Below are 23,171 nucleotides of genomic sequence, written 5' to 3'. Positions count from 1 at the left end.
CGCCAGCGCCTCCCCGCCCGGGCGGGGCGGGAGCCCGAGGGGCAGCGCCGGGGCGGGCCCGGGCCGCCCCCTCCCCACGGGGGCTGCGGGCGCCGCGTCAGGCGGGGTCGCTCGAGGTGGGTCCGGCCTGGGGTGGGGCGGCCTCGGGAGCGCGGACAGGCCCGGCCCAGCCCAGCCTTAGCCCGGCGGCAGCGGGAGGAGGAGGCGGGGGGGAGCGTTTCCCGCGGTCAGGGGGCGCCAGCGGCGCTGGGAAAGGCTGGGAAAGGGCGGTGTCCCTCGGCCGCGGGTCCACCCGCCCCGGCGTCCCCGCTCTCCACTGCATGGCCGGACGGGCCCGCTGCGGTGTCGCCGGGGAAGGTCGGGATCAGCTCCGCGTGTCTCGTCTGTGAGGGGGCTGAGGAGCCGCCCGGATGCAGGGGAGCCCCGCCGGCCGGGGTCGCGGTGACCGGAGCACGGAGCGCGGCCGAGGAGGCGGGCTGAGCATCCCCCGCCCCGTGCATTTGTCACTCCAATTTTAAATCGGGTCTATATATAACTTTAAGAATACTCGGGTAAAAAAATGACAAAGCCTTTAAAATGGTTGAGGGCCTGGTCACGTAACCACTGTAATAGCAGCAAGAGTAGCGATTTGCGCTAGAGACCATCTCCTGTCTTGCTCACACGTACCTGGGCTGTTTTGGGGCGCTCACAGAGCCCCTGTAACAGTGGCTGCGTGGAGGGAACATTAGTCACGGGAGGAAGCAGCGACTGCGTGATTAATGACTCAAACAGAACTGGATGGGTTGGCGGCTTCCGAGTGCGGGGCTGAGGGCGCGGCCGTGCTGTGACGGGAGCCCGGCGGAGGCTGTGCCTGCCTCGGCACGGGCACTGTGTGTGTCATCGGTGACCCGCGGCGCCGCAGGGCGGGAATCACCACGAATGGGCAGCAAATAGTTATTGTAGCCTATTGTGGATATATTGTTATTGTATGTGTGTATAAATGTGTATATCTATATGTATATAAAAACCATATGTATGGTTTGGAGTAATGTCTAAGTCTGCCCTTCTTCCCCTAAAGAATAATTAGACAAAGTCTAAGCATGACATTGTAAGTTTTCAAATAATATTCCGGCCAGACTGTATTTCTTGTGTTTTGAGTGGACTGTGAATTGATCTGCACAGATTTTTCCATTGGTCTGTGTCTGTGTGTGCTTCTAGCACTTCGGGTGCTCAGGGAGACAAACATCAGGATTATGAGACAAGAATACTTTACAGTTTTACTGACATGTAGCTATATTAATTAGTAATGAGTAATGAAGGGGTTGTGGAGGTCAACATTTAAAGAAATTGTAGCTGAGTATTCCCCATACACTCTCTGGGATGGGATTCCCAAATTGTCATGCATACCACTCATAAGTGGTGCATACCTAGCTGCAAAACCAGGAGCTGCTGTGGGCAGTACTCAGCAGAATGGAGGGGAGGAGGAAAGTTGAGAAATCCTTGCTTTAGCAGGCTAAGGACTGAAATTCCCAGATCCTCTGCAGCAGAAATAGTAATAATAATGCCAAATTAATATACAGGTGCACTTGGAAAAGGTTCTCTATTAAGAAAGATTATATGCTTAGTTTTCAACAATTAATATTTGCACATTTTCCTAAATTATTTTTTATGCGTACTCTGGAAACAAGTAAGATGAGACACTTCACATTACTTTAACTATTTTTTATACTGCCAATATAAATTTAAAAAAATTCTTCCTGCATATTTAATAACAAACACCTGAAATTCTTAAGCTTTAAAATGTCAAATGATTTGTGCTAAGAAGAAAAAAAAGAATTATGTTCCAGATCCAAATTAATTTGTTGTATGACTGAGAAAATACCTCAGAATTAGATCAGTCTGTAGGAAAACATGTTTAGAAACACTGTAGGGCCATTATTTAGCTATAATGGAGTTTTTTGTGGGTGCAGCACTTGTGCTGATGAAACCTGTTCAGAGTTTCATCAGCAATCAAAGTGGAGTAACTGCAATCAAAGTGGGGTTTCACTTGCTTAGTTCTCTTAAAAGAGAATGCATGAATATAAAATCTAATATAAGTGCAAAAGAAGACATTACCACCAGTTGCTGGAGTGCCTGTTCCAGTTCTTCTACTTTTGCAAACATGCCAAAATGCCATCTTGCTTATTGCATTGTCAAAGTTATCAACAGCCAAAATGGAAAATGATTAAAAACTGCTCTAATTGCTCAGAGTAAATAAACAGGAAAACTGAATGAGGAGTCATCCCTTTCTGCTCTGATCCTGTTTATACATCTTGAAATATTTTAAATAGTGATACTTTCCTGTATGCAAGCTTTCTGCTGCACAGCGTTCTATACTTTAGCGTTAATTCCGAGCAGAAAGGCAAAGTATTAAAACAAGCATCTCAGAGATTTTTATTTTTTACCTTCTTTCTCCCTTCGCCTCCCTCTGCCCCAAATTAGAATCCCATTTGACTCGTTTTAGCCTGTGATTACATCATAAGCCTGATTGTTCACTGTCATGTGTCTGGCCACTTTCACAGTGGGTGTACCAAGCCTGAAGTGAGCATCAGGCAAAGGAACCAATATGACCATGAAGCTGTGAATAATGGTGTGGATGGAAGTTCTAATAGTTCTAACCTTTGGAGATAGTGGAACGAGTCCTGACTAACAATTTCATACATTTTTTCCACTTGTTTTAAGATTCACTTAGCTTCTCAAGAGGCTATGTGTAGAATAGAGCTTGTAGGCTAATTTCAGGCCAGCACTAGAGTACTGAAGTTATACTGAACTCTGAGTTATTCCAGTGTTGAGTCTGGAATAACATTTCATGCATAGTTTCTTCCTTTGCAACACTTGATGATAAAGGCAAAGTAAAATGTGTTAAGTTAGAAATACCTTGGCTGTTTTTGCAGAGGCACTGTCTGTAGCCTGACTGGGTGCTAGTGAACAGCCAGTTTATCAGGCTACCTATGGAGGATAGCAAAAACATTCCCACTTCAGTTTAGCTGTATTAGGGCAAATCCACAAACACAGCAGTTCACAGTAACTATTCTGCTGAGTAATGCTTCACTTTTGAGGTTGGAAACAGACTTGGAATAACACTGTGGGCATATTATCTTTAATTGCTGTTATCAAATTTGCCTAATTAAGATGATCCCATCTGTTTTCCTGAGCTTAGAGGATATCAGTCATGATAAAGTGGTTTGGCTGAGGGGAGGGGTGCACCCTGTGGCCTGTAACCTCTGCAGTGAGGCTGCATGCATGACTTGATGTGGTGCTGTCAGTGTGCAAACCAAGAACCAGTCAAGTCCCAGTGGGATCCCTCAGGAATGTGCTTGTTGACTTCAGCAGGTTTTGTGTTACATATATGAAGTTAAACAGGTAATCTATAAATCATTGTGTGAGATTATTACAGCCAAAGGATGACTTATGAAATAGAACTATTGATATTCCACCCTCTTCATTAAATATATTTATTTACAGGTAGTGTTAAAACTGTAAGAGTTAAGAAATTTTATTTTTAAATACCAATCCAGTGGCTATAAGCAATCTAGGAGACTCCTGGAGAGTGTAGAGACATTTTGCTGGTCCAGGCATTACAGAAGAGAAGGATTATGGGTGCTGGTGCTTACCAATGCAGATGAGCTCATTAGAGGGGCCAAGATTGGTGAAAGCCTGGACTGCAGTGACCACTCCCTGGTGGAGATTGTGAGGACTGTGAGCCTGGCAAGGAGCTAAATTGGGACCCCAAACTTTGAAGGAACAGGCTTCCAGTTGTTTAGGAGTTGGTGAGTAAGATTCCCTGGAAAACTGTCCATAGGGATAAAGAAGCTGACCAGAGCCAGCAGCTCTTAAAAATATTTTTCTTAAAACTAGATGATCTTTAAGGTCCCATCCAACCCAGGCTATTCTGTGATAATTATTTGAATGATTAGCTGAATGATTAAAGTGCTTTGCCATTATTACTAACATGCATATATGTCGTTTTTGCAAGCTAGGAGTTTTCTCAGAGCATATTTTGGAAGGGAATGTGCTCTTCCTGTTTCAGGATGATACAAAAGTACAAGAACAGTTACATAATTACTGTCTTTCAAGTTCTTCTATTATTTTGTGATCAGAAAGTCCTGAGGGAAGAAAACAGTTTACCAACTTTATACATTACAGTAGTCATGAGCCAAAGGGAAAATAAAGGTTTCTATGACATTTTACTTGAATCATCTGTGATTTTTGATACAATTAAAAGTAAAAGAAGGAAAATTGGAGTAATAGCTACTTTAGCACATTACTGATACTGAAATCTGCACAACAAAAAAGCTGCTCAATGAAAATCAGGTGTGGTACCCAACAGTCACTTCTCTTATTACTTGGACACTACTGGTTTCATTTCCTTAACCTGACTTTGACCTAATGTAGCTCTGCAAAACCTCTGATCTCCCTCAATACTCAGGACTTCTTGGTTTCTTTTGTCTTTTTCTCTGTTTACTTTGGTGTCTTCTTTTCTGAGATTTTAAATTTTGCTTCTGATTTTTAAAATCTGATTTCCAGATTTCCACTGGCTTCTTTTGTGTTCTTCCCATCTGGTGGAATTGCTCTTGTTCTAGGGGGTTTTAGATGAGCTGTCTTCCCACATATGCTGTGCAATACTCCCTAATTCCAGGGTTTTCTTCTTCTTGACATTCCACCATTGCCAGGTTGTCTGTGATGAAAAAAATACCCTGCTATAACTTGTATTTTTTACTATAAACTTTAAAACATATGGAAAAGATACTACTCCCTTCATTAAGTGAAAGATCTGCTCTATATCTTTATGACCACCTACTGCCTGACATGTTTTCTATGGAAAATTCTGAGGGTGATTTTTAATGAATATAATCTTTAAATGGCTTGGCTGCACTGTAAAATAGATGTATGGTGGGAAACTTGCATTCAGAAAAATACTTTGTACAAAAATAAAGCACTATGTTATTATTGTTGTTAGGTAATGCTTTATTTGCATCCCAGTTTAGAGGGAAATGGACATGACTCTAGTTTTCAAACTGTACATTCAGGTAAAAGAAATTTAAATCAGTTAGTAAAACTTTTTCACTAAGTCTGAATGAGAGTGAATACAAAATTGTGCACTTCTTCGTGCTGTGACTGGCTTCTTTTGTGCTGCTTCTACATGTAAAGAAAGATCTGAACATTCATAAAAGCTCATTTGTTTTGAGCATATACATAATTTATTAGAAGAACATGAATAGACTTCAGTTTCCCATGTTTTGGCCCTGCTTCCAGTTTTCACTGAAGCTCATGTGTTTCTGAAGGAGAGCAGCAGTAAAGAGAATGCTATGTTTGAACAGTAAATTTCTGGTATCATTTCATTGCACTGAAATTCTTTCTTTTTCCCGAAGAGATGCTAAAGAAGATGAATGAGGAAGGGAAAGCAAGGGAATAGCACGGAAGACTATCCAGTGAAGTTGGTTTTGTTTTTTTTTTTTTTTTTTTTGTCTTTGAAACATCATAATCCAAATTTTCTCTGATACTTTTAGGGAGTTTCCATTTCCCTTAAATTACTAAGAAATTGCATGTTATTGAGGATTTTTTTGTTACTTTAGGGAGCTGCTGTACATGGCTGGTAACTGTTTAAAAATCAGCCCTGGAAAGTGTATATCAAAGATTATTATTGTAACCATTTATGCATGCTCAGTAAGGTCATCACAACCTGAGTGTTTAGAACTCTGTTACATTTAATTCTCTTTTGGCATAACTTAATTTGTTTATAATACTTTCTCAGTAGCTTTACAGAGTGTTTGCCTTATGATTCATTTGAAAACATGTTCAAGATAGAAAAATGTATGGGATATCTAAGCCATGTACAGAACAATTTCATTTAAATACTCCCCAATTTTAATATATATGAGAAACATGGAAAGAACAACAATTATTTCAATACTAGCCTTAAACCAAATGTGTGTGTATATATATATTTAGCAATAAAATCTTGGCTCCAACAAAGATTTTTTTAAGTTCGGGTTAATCCTATGTGTTGCTCCCATTTGAAATCACTGGTGCTACAGACATGATTAAATATAAGTGTATATATAATTGGTTTTCTGGATTAAAGGTGTCATGCAGTTTATTTGTAATTGAAGAAAACAACCGAGGTGGTCTCTTTCTTGTGGAAAGTTTCAAAAGAGAAATGAAGTACAAAAATTTGCACATCTCTGGTTATTCTGTCCTCCTGTGGTATTCTTGCCCTACAATACACATGGCTCCATTAAAGCCTGGAGAGTTATCTCTGCTATCTCACCTGGGCAGGGGGCAGTCTCTGTTCCACTTGGTGGCACAAAGAAAAGAAATGTCCATCATTTTCATGGTTGTTGGAAACTCTCTGATCACCAGTCTGGTTGAATGTGGATGAAGGAAGGAGGCCCTGGCCTTGCTGCTCAGGGTGTGTGTGAGCCCCAGGTGTGATGGCCATTGCCCTGGAAGCAGCCTGAGACAGACAAAGTACCCCTGGGACCCCCAGTTCAGCACAGTCAGAAAGTCTCCCCTAATCCAGGGTTTGTTCTCACAGCCACAGTTCAGTTCTTACGGATGGTAATTTACTAAAGGAGTGGAGAATCACCCTGGGGGAGAGGATGCTAGCAGGCACCGGGTTGAATCAAGGGATCATTCCATGAAACAACAAAAGTAACACCTGGAGATTTTATACAAGGAGGGAAACTTGCAGGGATTTATACCTATTACCTTTGATCTGGCAAGTCTCTGTATTTGTGTCAAACTCTTTCTTCCTTTTTTATTTGTTCCTAACAGAAATGAAGCAAGTGCCAGATTGGAGAATGTAGGGCAACAGAACAGATTTCACTGCAATGTGCCAGTGTGTGATACAGATCCAGCTGGTTCAGATGAGTGAGTATTTTGCTATGCATTGGGCAACTGTTGAAATGGAGTATTTGAAAGTCTCTGTTGCAGTTGGTAGTCTGCACTTTCAGAAGTGGGAAAAGCAGTAAGTCATGGTCCCCAAAGTGTTGGGGAAGCAAAAACAGTAAGAAAGCGTGTTCACGGTAGAGGGCACGTAGCCATGCTTTATTCTCTTTTACCACCAAGGTCCTAAGGGATATTGTACTGGAATAATTAGGAATAAAACTTGACTTTTTTGGGTAAAGAGATGAACTGGAGATGCAATAGTTCAGTGGAAACAGAAAAAACACCCAAACCACATGGTATTTATGTTGTAGCACGTCATAGGACTTCTAGTCAAAGATACCATGGTGCACATGCTGAACAAACTGATGAACCATTGTAGTTCAGAGTGAGAATAATACAGGTGTTAGATATTGTAAGACTAGGCAAAGGATAACAAAAAAAGGCTTTGATTACTAAATTGCTCTGATTTTGTTATCTAAGACAGCCCAGTCCCACAGAAATATCCTCACTGCAGCTAGAGAACAAGTTCCTTGTGCATCACCAGCAGGTTAGGAGCCATCTGAATGGAGATGGTGTGTCTGGGCTTCTGCTGGCTCTTTAATCATTAAAGGATGACATGTCATGCTTCCCAGGGCCAACACCCTCTTGTAACCACTGCCTCCCTTTGTGGCTCCTTGCAGAGCAGACAGTGGCAGTAAGACAGAAGCCTTTTGGCAACCTTGCCTTTTTAGACAAGTTCCAGTTCATGCAAACTCTCCAAGAATGGTAATGTCTTTATACACCCAGCATGTTAGCTGAATTGCAAATAATCTCAAAGCAACTGTGGTTTCACAGACTTCTGTAGTTTTGATTTGTCTTGAACTGTAAGGTAGGTAGAGATATTTTGGGGGATAATGTGATCTAGGGGAGAAAAAACCAAGTTAGGAAAATCAGCAGAAACTTATTTAAGATACTCTGTCTCTTGTTTTTTTTTCTGGCCCTGTTCTTTCTAGTGTTTCTTTTGAAATGACCTCACCATATATATTAAGAAAAGTTTATAATATATTGTTATTGATGATATTTATATGTTTTGATTATCTCCTTTTAGTTTTGAATTGCTGGGAGGTTTATTCCTCATAGGTGTAAGCCTAAGCCACCAATTCCTTTCCAGTCTCAGTCAAATCAGTATTGTAGCCTTCTTGTTTCTTGACACCTGGCTATTACCTGATAGAAAACTTCCTTAGCTGCGGCTGAAATCTATTTTGTGCCTGAAATCTAATTTCTGTATATCTTGCTAGTTGCCACAGGAAAGAATATTGCTTTGGTCAGGAACTCTACAAAATGACCTGGTTGTAATGGGTCAAGAGGCAAAAATGAAATGGGTATGCTGAAATTAGACTTTTGTGTGGCTCAAAGCTTTGAATCATTTGTTCAAAATAAAAACAACCTGACATAATTTAACATTTAAATTCTGGGCTAAATGTTAAATAGCCATGTTTTTTCACAACCTGGCATTATACCCAGGTCAGCTGAGTTGTATTAAGAATTAGCACAGATTTATTCCACTGAATTGTTTGGCATATAAAATAAGGAGTGTTTCATGTGTATTTCATAAAGTCTTCCTTAAAAAGAAAACACACTTCAGTGAAATCTTGACCATACAGCACAAAGTCTCCTTTCACACTGCAGTACTTGAGACTTATTTAATATCCAAGAGTTAGAAAACATAAAATTATCTGGGGTGCAAACTTGATAAACACAAATTTTCTATCAATAAAGCAAGAGAAATACATGCAGTGCTAAATTGTTTACCTTGTTTAGTGTAAATTTAATTTAGTCCAAAACTCAAAAATGTCTTTTAAAGCTTGTAATCTGAATTCTTTTGAACAGGGTATCATGCTGGAATTTTTTGCCGCCAAGTTACAGATCCCAGAAAAATAAGGTTTGCATGAAAAGTTCTTGGCAGATCTCTCTTGGAACAGCACAAACAACACAGCTTAACAAGGAGGCATTCATTATTTCTGTCTTGTTACCCTCTGCTATTACAGTTACCAGCTGTAAGGTTACTGGCATCTTTGAATCTTCTTAATAAAAAGCATGGGGAGCAGTTATTCAAGGATGATACTGAGAAATATGTTGCATTTTTCAGGTTTATTTTGTTTTTAATAGCCATTGTGCTTTATCAAGTTGAGCTAATGCATTATCTGCATGTTCTCAAAACAAACAAAGTTAAGGAAAGTAACAATTACAGAAGGACAAACCTGTTGGTCTCACTTTAGCAGTCTGAGATCCTTGAGTGTGTGATTAAAAAATTGTAGTTACAGCCTTTCTGTGCCCTTCAGTGATTTTTTGGTGAGGGATTCAACTAGGGCAATTTAATTGAGACAGAAGGAGCACTAAATGTAATGTAGGGAAGCATGAAGGCTAAACCAGTTGGTTAATACTGGCATCAATTTTAACAAGAGAACTGATAAAAAGTCTGGTTTGTAGCAGCTCTCTTGCATGTATTCTAGACCTTTCATGCAGTGGTTTCTGCTGCCAAAACCAGCAGTGCTGGTAGGAGCTTTAGTGGTGGAAAGAAAAATTTGTTGGCCATTTACTCAGGAGGTTTATGCCATAAATCTTGTCTTCAGTTTGTCATAGTATTGGATTTTGACTCTGTTTCCTTCACTCCCTATGAATGCAATGTACCTATTATATTTGTCATACTTGCTGATTAATTAGAAAAGTCGTAATCTCTTAAGTTACATAATTGAAATGAGAGTTTATTGATGAGCAGGTGGCAACACACATTGGACACAGGTCATCTGACAAGCTGGAACTGGATGATTCCTCTTGTCTCTTGTGGAATTTCTTTTTTTCTCTCCCATCCTTTTGTGTGAGACACCAAAGGAGGAGGAAAAAAAGGTTTACTTTCAGTAAGTGCATGTTGAGTGAATGTTATCTTACTGTTAGAACAGATGCCAATCTCTTTTGCCTCCAAACAGACTTACTAATATATCCTCTCAGAAAGAAAAAGAGATTAACAGAAAAGAAGTTTTAATTCTTAATTCTAATTACATTATATTTCAAGATTTATTTAATCTTGTTAATTTCCACCTGAATTCTCCAACAGTCTGGGTTATAGTTTGCTGCCTACTGAAGTCTCTGGAATCTGGCAATTGTGTTTGCAATCTTTTGATCAAATCCTTGCTCTCTAAGTCTCAGAGACCTAACAGAGGTTTATAAGTTTAAATTAGTTTAAATGACTCTCATACCCTAAAATCATTCCTTTTAATTGCAAGAAGCTAGACTATCTTGTACACAAAGGTTGGGAATTGTAGTCACTGTCATTTTTATAGCTGTGCTAACAATATGATGATACTGAATTAGGGAGTCCAACAGTTTTCAAAGTAAATATTATGTGCAGTACTTGAGCATATAATCATATACATTAATTATGTTCATAATTTTTTCATAAATTGCCCAATAGAGTTATTTCCCTATGGACTATTGGCATTTAATGCTGAAGCTTCAGGGCAGGATTGCTCTTATTTGTAGTTTTATAATTATTTTTTTCTTTAGAAAGGAAAAAATTATACCTTCTCAGTAATATGCTTTAAGAACTCAGATTTAATTAGATTATTTTTTAAGTTCAAGTTTCACTGTGGATTTCTGCAGAGACTTAATATTGGCCAATGTTTCCTTAGAATGTGGCTCTTCAAACAGAATGCTCAGGAAGCCTGAAAAAATTAGTTCAAATATTTTTTTACTGATTATTTACTTTCAAAAATGAAGGATTTGCCTGTTTAGATTAAATGAAATTAGAAAAACTAGGCCTCAGAATAAGTATACTGCATGTAATACCTGTACAATCAGGACATTTTCACAAGAATATTAATTGTCTAGTTAATGGTTAGCCACAATTATTTGGTTTTAGATTATCTGGATTTTTCCTGTGTGGTTCCTTAAAAGCTGCAATTCAGAAACCAGTGGAGTAATTGACTCACTGGTTCCTTCAATCAAAGAACTATTCATTAAATACACTTTGGGTTAGAGCTGCAGTTGATTACCTACCTAAAAAATATGCTGAGTGGCTTCAAAATCCCCAAGCATTAAATAAACAGAAAAATATTTAACAAGAACAATATTTAGTTTTATGGCGTCAGGTGGAGCAGACACAGACACCAGTTCCCAAGTAAACATACTGTGGCTTCCATGCCTCCTGAATGGAAAGACATTCTCCCTCCTTTCCACCCAAGCAGTGGATATTTTGTTAACTCTAATATGTATTAAAGTGTGGCATACTTGGAAAAAAAAACCCACAGAGAATAATTTTTTCATTCTTTAATTGACATCTTCATAAACTTAATGTTCTTCATTATAATGTTATTGAACAGCAGCAGCAAGGCTCTGGAATTTCTAGTTTAGAATGATGTAACATGGGATACATATTGAGATATTTGAAGGAATTAATAGCTTAAAGAAAACCCAAAGCTGTTCCTCTGGATGTGATTTTAGACACATTTTAATTGTCAGATCTGTCAGTCCTGGCACTTGCCACTTGAGGGAGTGATGCACAGGTGCTGGTGGGACTCCAGTTTGAGTCCAATCTCAGCAGATTTGCACGTGCTGGGAGCTCACTCAAGGTGGAAAACTTTCACATTGTGTGAAGATATTTTGGCTACAAAGGAAACTTGAAATGCTCTGTATTAAAATGTTTTGGACAGTTCCCCTTTGGGATGGTTTTATCTGTTCCTCAAACCCCTGTGTGGAACTTGACCTTGGCTGCCAGATGTGAGGAGGTGCACAGAGGTTTGGTTCTGGGGCAGTTTGGTTCAGGCTGGAATTAACGGGGTCACTGTGGGTGGTATCGCTGTGGGGAGCTGGGGTGCATGGCACAGTCAGGCAGCTCTTTGCAGTGCTTCTGATGCTGCCTCTGAATTAGTGCATGGAATGCCTGTTTCTTATGGATTTACTGGGCCTGGCAGTAGAGGGATTTCGTCTCCTGCTTTAATCCAGTCTTGTTTTACTGAATTATTTATTATTTGCAAGTGCTGGGAAAGATTGGTTCATGCTTCAAAAGAAAGGCTGTGAGATGTTATAGGGCAAATGCCTGTTTTTAAACTGAGGGCAGGAATCCTTTCTGTATATTTGATATAGAAACCTTGAGTGAACATGAAAAAATCTTGATATAATTTAAAATAGACCAAAAAGTGGAACACTTACTATTAATAATCTGTTTGTTATGGTTTGCATTATTTCTTTTGACTTTTAATCAATAGTTGCTGTCTTTGTTATTCTAACAGAAATTTGCATGAAGTTGAAATAATCTGTTGCTACATATTTATGTAGTAAATCTGTCAGTATGTATGGGTCTTTTTGTACATGTGGGGTTGTGTGTGCTTTGTTACATTTCTGTAGCTCCTAATATTTACTTTAGAAGTTACTCTGAAGATACACTTTAATTATATAAGGACTATGTTTGTGCAGGGGTTTCTAATAACAATATGGGATACCTTCCTGAGCAGCTATTGTACACGAGTGTGGGCAAGATGGGAATATTTAAAGTCTTTGAGTTTTACCAACTCAATTAAATAACTTTAACACTCTCCTTTATGACACCCCCAGATAAATTGTCCAGAATGAGCAAAAATTACTGTCCATAATTGCTCATGGATTTCTAGCAGGACTTAAATCCACCTTTATTCAGCCAGTGCTTGAACTAACTAGTTTTTAAGAGGAAAAATATGAAGACAAACCCCTTTGTAGCATATCTGAGAGCATCTTGTCTGGGACATGTAATGTACTCTAAAGGTACAAAAATTGGAATTCAAAAATCCTATTAAAATGCCATTCACCTCAGATCTGATTAGCAGCATCAAGAGCTGAGAGGATGGGAATTAAATTCCCCAAGGCACCTCTTACTCTTACATATTTCATCATTCTGAAAAGAAAACTTAGGCAAGTGACTGAACCAGAATGTTTATGCTTTAGTCCCGGAAAAAAAAAATATTTATTCAGTGAACTCACAAAGTACAATATCTGTTTCAGAAGAGGTTTGTTACATCTATACCGATTAACTTCTCCATGTAAATAAAGAATAACCTACTACATTCTGTGAGCAGTGAGCATCTTTTATAAAGCATGTTATAATTTTTGTTAGAAGAAATAATGAACTATCAATAGCTGTCCAGCCTTTACAAGCCACTCAAGGCACAGTAGCTCTATTGTTACCTGTTATTAGTTATCTCTTTTTCAGACTGTTGAGTCTACATAGTTGTTTCTTGCATGGAAGCCCTTTCATGCTTTTGAATATCCACAGAGTGCTTTTCTAAAAATTTTTTCAATTTCTACTGTAGTCTTTCTCACTCAAGAGGAGAATTTCCTACCTTAGTTTTTTCTTACTGCTGTTGCATACTGAAAAAATTAGAAAAAGCTGATATAAATAAGATGTTTGCATTTTGGTGCATGGACTGTATAGGGTATGAAACATCTCTTATACTATTAAATATTGTTGAAATACTGGTCTTTGTTTAGCAAATGATGTTTTGAATTCCAGGAAATGACCTTGTGAAAATGGAAGTAAGAAAAGGAAATTTGCTTCTGTTAGGGAGGGAAAATGAGGAAAGAAAGTTAGTGCAAACAAAGGGGAATGACAGAGGCTGAATCAGAGAAAGGTGGGGATTTTCACAGGAATGTATGGAGTGTGGGTGGAAGGTGCCTGCACATTTTTAAGTTTAGTGATGCCCACTTTCCAAATGTTCAATAATCTTTTCAATTCTTTGTTTGATCTCTGTATACTTTCAAGCCTAATCAACAAGAAGGGAAATTTAATTCATGGAACAAAGAGCAGCTAACAAACAAGCTCAAAGTGATGTCCAGGTGTTAGAAAAACAAATTACTTGTTGGTAGAATTACCTTGTCACGGGGTAGGGCTTGATATGTTCCACTGACCTCAGACCTATGGAAAGGCTGGTAAGGCCTTGGAAGAAGGATGTTCCCTGACACTGGACACAAAGAACGCAGGATTTTCAGGAATGCAGGATTCACCAGAATTCCCAGGATAAGGAAGAAACTAATAAAGACAACTCAGGACTGTGCTGAGTCAACAGTCTCATGGCCCACCAACCCAAAAGAGAAAGACTGAGCATGCAGACTAATTAGCAAGAGAAACGGGGGAATCATTAATAACAGAAATAGAATTCAGATAATTAAGAGAACCGTGTAACTCGTAGCCAATGAACACGAATTTCTTTGTCGGCTAGAATGTATAAATAGTAAAAAGTTCCGATAATTGGCGCGCTCGGTTTGTGGAGTACCACCGCGCACACAGGCTTGCGCAATTCTGAGATAAATAATCAATGTCTCGAATGTGTAATTATTGCCTTGCTGCACGCTGGGCAGCGAAGGCGATTTTAGTGGGTAACAACCGCGCCTGCGGCCCCCATCGCAGGCCGAGCCCGGCAGTCGCGGGCCGGGCCCGGAGCGCGCAGGCCCGGCCGGCCCGGCCGCGGGACCCGCCCCGGCCGCTGCGCTGCCCGCCCTGCCCTGCCCGCCGGGAGCTGTGGGCGGGAGCGGCCCCGTGCGGCCGCCGCCATTTTGTGCGGGAGGCGGTGGCGGCCCGGCGGCAGCGGTTCGTGAGCCGGGGGGGGCCGGGGCCGCACTCCGCCTGCGGCAGCGGGCACGGCTGTCGGGCAGGAAAGCCCTCGCGCCGCTCTGTTCTCCCGTGCGGTGTGTGGCTCTTGCCGGGTAACAGGGCTGGGAGAGGCTGCCCGGGTCCCGAGCAGCGTCCGCCAGCCCTGCACTCTGCGTCAGCGCTGCCCTCGCCGAGAGGCTGCTGGGCGTGCAGAGAGGTTCGTTGCTGGAGATTCCCATTAGGCGCGAAAATCCAATGGTGATATTTGGGTTCTGGTCCGGGAGCGCGGCGGAGCTGCGGCCGCGGAGCTCTGCGGGCCGGCGCTGCTGCCGCGTCCTCGGACTGCTCCCGGTTACACAAACACAGCTGACTGTGCACGCTGACATAGCTTGGGGTGCTTAAAAAAGATAGTGTGAGAAGAAGTTCGTAGAGATTGGTAGGCACAGTGCAGTTTTCTCAGAATAAAATTGCCGTGTTTTGTGTACTTTTTTACTGATTGTACAATAGCAAACGATTGGTGAGCATATCTGATGCTTTTGAAGACAAATACTGAAAGTTTCAGAATATAAAATATGGTTATGTTTTAACAATATGTCTTGTATTACAGTGTATGTTTGGCAAATTGATGGTGCGAGTCTTTGCTTGTTTCTGGACGTTGAACAAGCAGAGCTGAACTCTAAACAAATCTCAAAAGTTTGCGCTTAATTTTAAGTGGACTTTAAAAAGAGCAACTGAAAGAGTGATCTTGGATGGATCCTGTATTGGATTTGACATCCTTTCCAAAACTGGTAGTTTTATTTAGTTTAGGTTGGGTGGGTTTTTTCCATACCTTTGAAGAATGTTTGCATCTGTGGTTTCATCTTAGAAATAGGTGAACTCTCCCAGGATTTAAATATGACTGGCTTGCAAAATTGATACATTTCCACACTGTGAAAAGCAAAGTTCTCAGCTGCAAAGGCTGAATACTGACAATAATTAACTGTATTCTATATATTCTTCTTCACATTTTCATCAACATTGTTACAATCAAGATAATTTTTAAACAAGACATATTATAGATCTTTTCAGAGATTGACAGTTGGTTGGAATGTTTGCCAACACTTGCTAGATTTTGTTTTTTTTTTGTGGTAACAAAGTAAAATGTACCTTTTTCAGTAGTAGTAGTTTCTAACAACTGTAACCATTTTCTTTCTAGTGTGCTGAAGCATGTTTTTACCACGATCTGTTAAAGTCAAGAGGACTGCTGATGAGGACAAAAGTTGTACAGCTAAGAAAAGTAAACTGTCTTCTGGAGGATCTTCACTAGGGGAAACCACAGAGTTCCAGGACTGTAAGTCAGTTAGAACAGAAACTTCTGCTTCAACAGACAATTCAAGTGAAATTGTACGAGAACGTGCAGAACCTGCAGCTGCAGACCTTGGTGTTGCTAATACACCATTGGCACAGGACAGCCAAAATACCGAGGATGATGGCTCTCTGGAAGAACCCATCAAATCCTTCAGCAAGTCCCAGCGCTGGGCGGAGCCTGGAGAACCCGTGTGTGTTGTGTGTGGCCGCTACGGGGAGTACATCTGCGATGAAACAGATGAAGATGTTTGTAGTTTGGAATGTAAAGCCAAGCACCTTCTACAAACTCAAGCAAAGGAAAAGCAGCTTACATCTGATCAAGCTGCAGATTCTCAAGCAGAAGCTCACCTGCTTAATACACCTTATTTCTACAAAGATCATTCCTTTATTTTAGGTTTGCAAGAGGAGCAGGTTGAGAACCTTAAACTGCAGCTGGGTATTGCTGTCCAGGGCCAGCAAGTTCCAAGACCTATTGTAGAGTTTGAACACTGTGGTTTTCCTGAAACTTTAAACAATAATTTAAAGAATTCTGGCTATGAAGTCCCAACTCCCATCCAAATGCAAATGATCCCTGTTGGACTGTCAGGGAGGGATATTCTGGCTAGTGCTGACACGGGCTCTGGAAAAACAGCAGCTTTCCTGCTTCCTGTTATTATGAAGGTTTTGAAAGAGGTAATGAAACTTCTGATAGTTAGAGAAAGCAGTTTGCAGCTTTGTCTGTTGGATTCCCAATGTAATGGAGAATGTGATTGCAGTGTTTTTCATTAACATTCAGTGATTTATTTGACTTTTGATTGGTCAATCATTTGGTTCTTGGAGGGGGGAGGTGCTAATTATTTTTAATTAAATTGAATGCTTTTTCACTTTGGTCAGGAGATGAAGCAACTCTATCAATATTGCCTATTACACAGTTCCTGCTTGTTGAGAAGTTAATTAAATTCTGTGGTAGACTTCCTAAATGACTTAAAATAGAAAGTGAAAATAACTCCAGGTCCTCTCTAAGTTCTTCCTGTATCTTCATGTATCAAATGGCTCAAAGGGAATTTGTTGGAATTTGTATGACTTCACAGAGTAATTTCTCTTGCAATATATTTGGTTGACTGTCAGATAATTGCAGGAAATTGGGGTAAAAAAATTCTGGAATCCTGTAGTTACACAGTCTCCACTTTTATACTGTGAGAAAAAAAATTAAGAAAACTGCTTTGTAAGGACATGAATGTATGATTAGAAGCAATGGCAATGAGTATTCTGTACCTTGTGTGTGGTTCAGAAGTGTTTTCTGCTTTATGGGATTTATTCAAAAAGGGATGCATATATATTGGATATATATTGGATGTATTAGAGAATTTGGGACATGATTCTACTGATGCTCTGCACTGTTTAGATACTTTTACAGAATGTATATACACACAAACGTGTATAACTTTTTTCAAATGAATAATTGAAAGATTATTTAAGTAACTCTTTTATTCTTTGAAGTACTTTAAGCAACTCCTAAACTCTAGTTTAAGAACAAAAGCATTATGTAGAAGTAGGTAAGAAAAGGTGTATACACTCCAGCAGTTCCTCTGTCTGATTATCATTAAAGTCTGCAAGACAGATACATGTTTATAGCAATATGTGCAAAATTGGGGTCTCAATGAAAAATGCATCTGTACACAATCTTTTCCATGCTTCATCTTTAGGTCACTGTACAAGTTAATGTATATATTGAGAAGTAATTTTATTTTGCTGCTTAAAATAATTTTCATTTTTAACGCAAAAGATTGGGAAATTTGAAAGCTTTTTATCTAAATAATAAAGCGATTCCAAATTAATCAGATTTTTCCTCTTCTTTCTAGACAGAAACTCCATGTGCCCTTATTTTGGCACCGACGAGGGAGTTGGCAATTCAGATTGAGCGCCAGGCGAAGGAGCTGATGGCCGGGTTACCCAACATGAGGACAGCTCTGCTGGTGGGAGGTTTGCCCCTGCCCCCGCAGCTGCACCGCCTCAGGCAGAGTGTCAAGGTGAGCTCCGACCCAGAGTGCAGAGCCACGCTGTCAACATTCACAGGAAACAGAAATGTTACTGCTGGCACCTATGAACACACAAAAATGGCTTTCTCCTAAGCCTGAGCTACTGAAACATTTGTTACCGCCTGAAAATTTAGTTGCACAATTTTTAAAAAACTTTTTCACTTCTGGTTAAACATCTAATAGCTTTTTTGTTTGTTTGTTTGTTTTTAAAAAGTTACATTCTGATATTGCTGCTTTCAAAGACTGAAATATGCCAGTATTTTACACAGGAGTTGTAATTGTTTTTCATGCAGATTTTATTTCTTGTAACTTATCTCCATTTAAGTTTTGGTAGGTCCATTTCCTATTAGCGCTTCATAATTTATAAGTTTTCTAGAAGTTTTATTACTTACTTGAGTGCAAGTAATTTCATTCATTACTGCCATTGTTATGTATGTGATGGAATTTTATGGTTTTTCTAGGATGATCCTCTGTCCTTTCATGGAATTTCTTACGCCCATGGGGTTTTTTCCTCCCTCTTTTTTTTTTTTTTTCAGGTGATAATAGCAACACCTGGAAGACTTCTTGAGATTTTAAAGCAAAGTTCTGTTCAACTGCATGGCATAAAAATTGTAGTGGTGGATGAAGTAAGTATTTATCAGATCTCTATTACCTACACAGGGGTCCTGGCAGAGTAATGTGAGTGGCTAATCTCACTTATTAAACATACAGAGTGTTTTATATAAAAATAGAATATATTTCTTAAGAGACAGTTTTATTTTTTGACACAGTTTGAAATGTGTTCAAACAACAAATGTTCTATTGCTGTAAAGTTAGGTACAGGATAATACTGTTGAGCCAGTGTGAACCATTTGTTTTTAATTTTCTGACTTAGCTTTTCTTCTGACTGTAAATGCTCCTGCATTTGGATTGTTACATGTTACATTATGATTCTTTTGTCAATTTAAGTTTGGAATCCTGCTGTTCATGGAGAAAAAGTGGTACAACTGTAATATTTTTCATTTAGGTGGATACCATGCTAAAAATGGGTTTCCAGCAGCAGGTGTTGGATATTTTGGAAAACATCTCTCATGATCATCAAACCATCCTGGTGTCAGCCACGATTCCAGTGGGCATTGAGCACTTGGCAAATCAGCTTCTGCACAATTTTGTCAGAATAACAATTGGAGACAAGAATCTGCCATGTTCCCATGTTCGGCAAATTATCTTGTGGGTAGAAGAGCCATCTAAAAAGAAAAAGCTGTTTGAAATACTAAATGTAAGTTTAATATTTTTCTCATAAGAGCAATTTATAAAAGGATTCATATCTTTCCAAATCTCTGTCAGGTTTTCATCTCATGATCAGGACAAAATGAATCCATGCTGATGATGAACAGCCAGTTGTTGTAATCCCTTTTTAAATAAACACTTTAATTTTACAGGATAACAAGCTCTTCAAGCCTCCAGTGTTGGTGTTTGTGGACTGTAAACTAGGAGCAGATCTGTTGAGTGATGCTGTTCATAAGATTACAGGATTGCAGTGCACAGCTATGCATTCTGAAAAGTCTCAGGTGGAAAGAACAGACATATTACAGGTTTGTGCCTACTCAAGTTCAGGGTGTCTGGTAAATTTCAAATGGCCTTTTTTAAAATGTGGCTTCATTTGAATGACTGAGGTCATAATGGACTGCTTTTCTGCAGTAATACCTGAGGTATTTCTGGGGGAGATAGAGACAGACAGGACTAAGCAAAACTGTAGATAATAATCCTGTTTTAAATGTAGATAAATACAGAGACTGTTTCTCAGATTATCAGTTACAATTAAATGTTTATTTAAATTCCCATTTCAAATAATGTTTGCAATTAAAATTGTGGGTTGGTTCTCTCTTTGGTTATCTCTCTGAATTATATTCCTGTTTAAATCAAGAATACAGGGAGCCATTCTGTTTTCTACAATAGAATAATCCCACTGGGTGTGATCTTACACCAAATAACTAGATGTTAACCCATGCTTGGAGAGGTTCAAAATACAAATAAGGAAAGAAGAATTAATTGTAGGTTGTTCCCTCCTTGCCAGGGATTACTTCAAGAGAAGTATGAAGTTATAGTAAGTACTGGAGTCCTTGGACGAGGGCTTGACCTTGTCAATGTCAAACTGGTGGTGAATTTTGATATGCCTTCAAGTATGGATGAATATGTACACCAGGTAAATAAATAAATAAATTGCTAATGATGTACTTGAAAAGTATATTGAAATATGACATCCAGCTATGGAAATGTAAATGTAAACGGAAAGATAATTTTCCTCTTCAGAATTATTTTTATAGGAAAGGAAAAATGGTGCTGGATGTCTCTTCTGTAAGTCTCTTATGTAAATTACTCAAATCTAGAATACTGTTCCTATTATCTCCTATATAAGTTACTAAAACCTAGAAGAATGTCTTTAAATTACTTACTTTTGCAGTGTATTTCTTTCTGTTTTGTACTCTCTTATATCATTTTGTGTCTATAGAAAACAATGTTTACCATTTTTTTATTGTATGAAGATTGGCCAAATGCCCCTCTTGCAGGTGCAGCTCATCTGCAGTGTGGGATATGCATTAATAGTCAGGACAGCAGTCATGAACTTGATTTCTTCCCCTCTTTCTAGTCAAGATATTTTTTTCTATGGATTTCGTGCTTTAGAAGAGATGGCCTGTGAGTTTCACGTGTGTGTGCGTTTATGTGCACAGTCCCCAGCCCTACTTCAGCTGGCACATCAAGAGAACTCATTCTTGCCCTCTTTGTGGCATGAGGAAGACACAGTGCTACTGTGTGCAGTTCTGGGAACATCAGCTGTGGGAAAGGGCAGCAAACTGGAGGCAGTCCAGGTGAAGTCAGGGGCTGGCACACGTGACACTTCAGGACAGGCTCAACTGGGCTTGTTTGGGCTGCTCTGGAGACTTAATTGCTGTCTACATTCGGGTGATTACAGAGGAGACAGAGCCAGACTGGCCTTGAGGATGCCCAGGGAAAGGACAAGAGCCAGCAGTTGTAGCTTTCTGCAAGGGAAATTGTGGCCTCATAGCAGGGAGAAAGGTCCCATACTGCCTGAAAATCCTTTGTGCTTCAGACACTGGAAACAAAGCCCTGAGGGAGCTGATCTGACTTTGAAGTAAAACTGGTTCCAAACAGATGGGGAGGACCTCTGGAAGTTATCCACTGTCATGAACTCCTCAAGTAGCCTGTGTTGTTAACTGCAAAATTCCCCTCTTGTTTTTAAATATCTTTCTGCTAAAGTTTCAAGCATGTATTAAGTAAATAAAGATGCTCTTTTTCTAGCATCAAAACTGTACCAATATCAACATGTTAGCTGTTTCTGAATAGTGAGTCGTTGTAGACTCTATTCTAATTTTTCAAGCGTTTAAGAGAATATTGGTAAATAATTTAAAGTTACTAGGACATTGAAAGTAAAGGGCATTTTTGTGGCCGTGCTGACACATATTGTGCTTGATATGAAGTATAACTATTTGGCATCTTTAGTATTTTTTAAAACCTTTTGTTTGGATCAGATTTACTGTAAGCCTTTGCTTCATATCTCAATACAATATCAGACTTGTGGTATGTCACATAAACAAGTCATAATTTTAAATGCATTTCAGCTACAACTTCAGATCTACACATCCTGAATTCAGGAAGCTTAAGTACCCTTGTGCTTAGAGGATGAGAGAGATTTGGTCCTGTCACTTATGTTTACTTGCTGTTCTATAATAAGAAAATAAACTTCTGAGACAACTAGAAGGACTTCCATGTAATATTGCTAACTTAAAATGAATTTATGCTTTTTCAGGTTGGAAGAGCAGGGAGATTGGGTCACAATGGAACTGCAATTACTTTTATCAATAACAACAGCAAGAAGCTCTTTTGGGATGTTGTGAAGAGAGTGAAACCCACAGGCACCATTCTTCCCCCACAGCTGCTTAATTCCCCATATCTGCATGACCAGAAGAGAAGGGAACAACAGAGACTTAAACAGTTACATAATAACCTTGTAACAGGAGACAATATTATGGACATTATTAAAAAACACAACAAAAATAATTCTCAGAGGTAATAAAGGCATATCTATGTAATTACAATAAAAGTATGATTAAAAATAAATACGAAATGTTGTCTTGCATATTGCATTTTAAAAAGAAATTTGTACAGTTTTTAAGAAGTCTCCTTTTTATCTCATCTTTATTTTGAAATACTGGCTATTGTGTGCTTGAATTACTGTAGTACCTAGTAAAAGTACTCTGGAACCCTTTTCCAAAACCAGTAGTCCTTGGTCGTGCTGGCAAGGAAAAAAAATTAATGGCAGATTAGCCTCTGAAAATCCTTTCCTATTACCTTAAGTAAAATCTTCCACTGGAAAATGTTTCTCCAAGTCCTCAGTATGCTCTCTTGGGGTTTATTAAGAACATATATGTAAGTTTTGTTTGTAAACATACTGAAACTCTATTAGTGCCTGTGTACCAGCTGCAAGTTCTGTTGAAGGACTTTGCAATAAAAAAAATAGTTTGTTATTAGTGTAAGTTTATGGAAGAGAAATAAGATACAACCTATAATTTTGATTTTATTTAATCAAAATGATGTCTTCTGTGGAGATGGAATTTGTTAATTTGAAATAATCCACTCCTGCCTATAAAATGTTTTTGTGTAACTCTCCTGCAGACTAATTTAGGCATTGGTATGTTCAGAAGCACGGGAACCCCTGCTGTACCAAACTCCCACAAATCGTGTTAAACAATCATGAAATCAAACAACCGATTAACACCACGTTTGTCCCAGGAACTAAGTGCAAGTACAGGTTGTGTCAAGGGAAAATTGTATCAGCAACCCGGTTCAGTAAGCTTGTAGCAAGCTTTCTCAAGCAAGCTTTCTCATTGTTACTGGGGTTAGATGGTTTCGCATAATATATTTTTATTATCAATGTGTCTCTCATGGGTGCATATATCCATTGATTCCAGCACTCTGTTTTTATTTCTTCCCCTGGTGCTGCTTGGAGTGCCAAAGTTACGGAAGCGTCACAGCCATCGTGTGTTCTTTTAATTCCTTTCGCACCAATTTTTCTCCCCTTTTCACTGGTGCATTGGCTATACACGGCAGTGCGGTGCAGGCGCGGTACCCACTGTGAGGCTGCCCGTTCCGATCGGGGTGCCCTGGCTGGGATGCGGGCGGGCCCGCAGCGTTCCCGGGGCACCGGGACTGTGTTCGGTCACCGCTCGGTGCCCCAGCCCTCACACCCGGCCCGCCGGGGCTGCGCTCGGTCACCGCTCGGTGCCCCAGCCCTCACACCC

General features: G+C 39.6%; 1 protein-coding gene across 2 annotated transcripts; it reads left to right on the top strand.

The window, feature by feature from the left end:
- The first annotated feature begins 29 nt into the window (after positions 1–29).
- Positions 30–21,990, top strand: DDX59 (DEAD-box helicase 59). Of its 2 annotated transcripts, XM_063165549.1 has the most exons (9): positions 30–116; positions 6,796–6,891; positions 15,702–16,525; positions 17,695–17,862; positions 18,408–18,497; positions 18,878–19,129; positions 19,293–19,445; positions 19,928–20,056; positions 21,680–21,990. In XM_063165549.1, exons 3-9 carry the CDS (start codon positions 15,713–15,715, stop codon positions 21,941–21,943), a joined length of 1,869 nt encoding a protein of 622 aa, XP_063021619.1. In that variant the 5' UTR covers positions 30–116; positions 6,796–6,891; positions 15,702–15,712; the 3' UTR covers positions 21,944–21,990. The 2 variants fall into 2 exon arrangements, with proteins under 2 accessions (XP_063021619.1, XP_063021620.1); XM_063165550.1 differs by lacking the exons at positions 30–116; positions 6,796–6,891 and adding an exon at positions 14,567–14,723.
- The last annotated feature ends 1,181 nt before the right edge of the window (positions 21,991–23,171 follow it).

This window comes from Melospiza melodia, chromosome 11 (genome assembly GCF_035770615.1).
Source record: "Melospiza melodia melodia isolate bMelMel2 chromosome 11, bMelMel2.pri, whole genome shotgun sequence".
NCBI lineage: Eukaryota > Metazoa > Chordata > Aves > Passeriformes > Passerellidae > Melospiza > Melospiza melodia.
This window is presented reverse-complemented; position numbering and strand designations above follow the sequence as displayed.

Coding starts and splice junctions, on each gene's coding strand:
- DDX59 (XM_063165549.1), top strand. CDS start 15,713: ATGTTTTTACCACGATCTGTTAAAGTCAAGAGGACTGCTGATGAGGAC. Junction 16,526..17,694: donor TTATGAAGGTTTTGAAAGAG/GTAATGAAACTT, acceptor TCTTCTTTCTAG/ACAGAAACTCCATGTGCCCT. Junction 18,498..18,877: donor AAATTGTAGTGGTGGATGAA/GTAAGTATTTAT, acceptor TTTTTCATTTAG/GTGGATACCATGCTAAAAAT.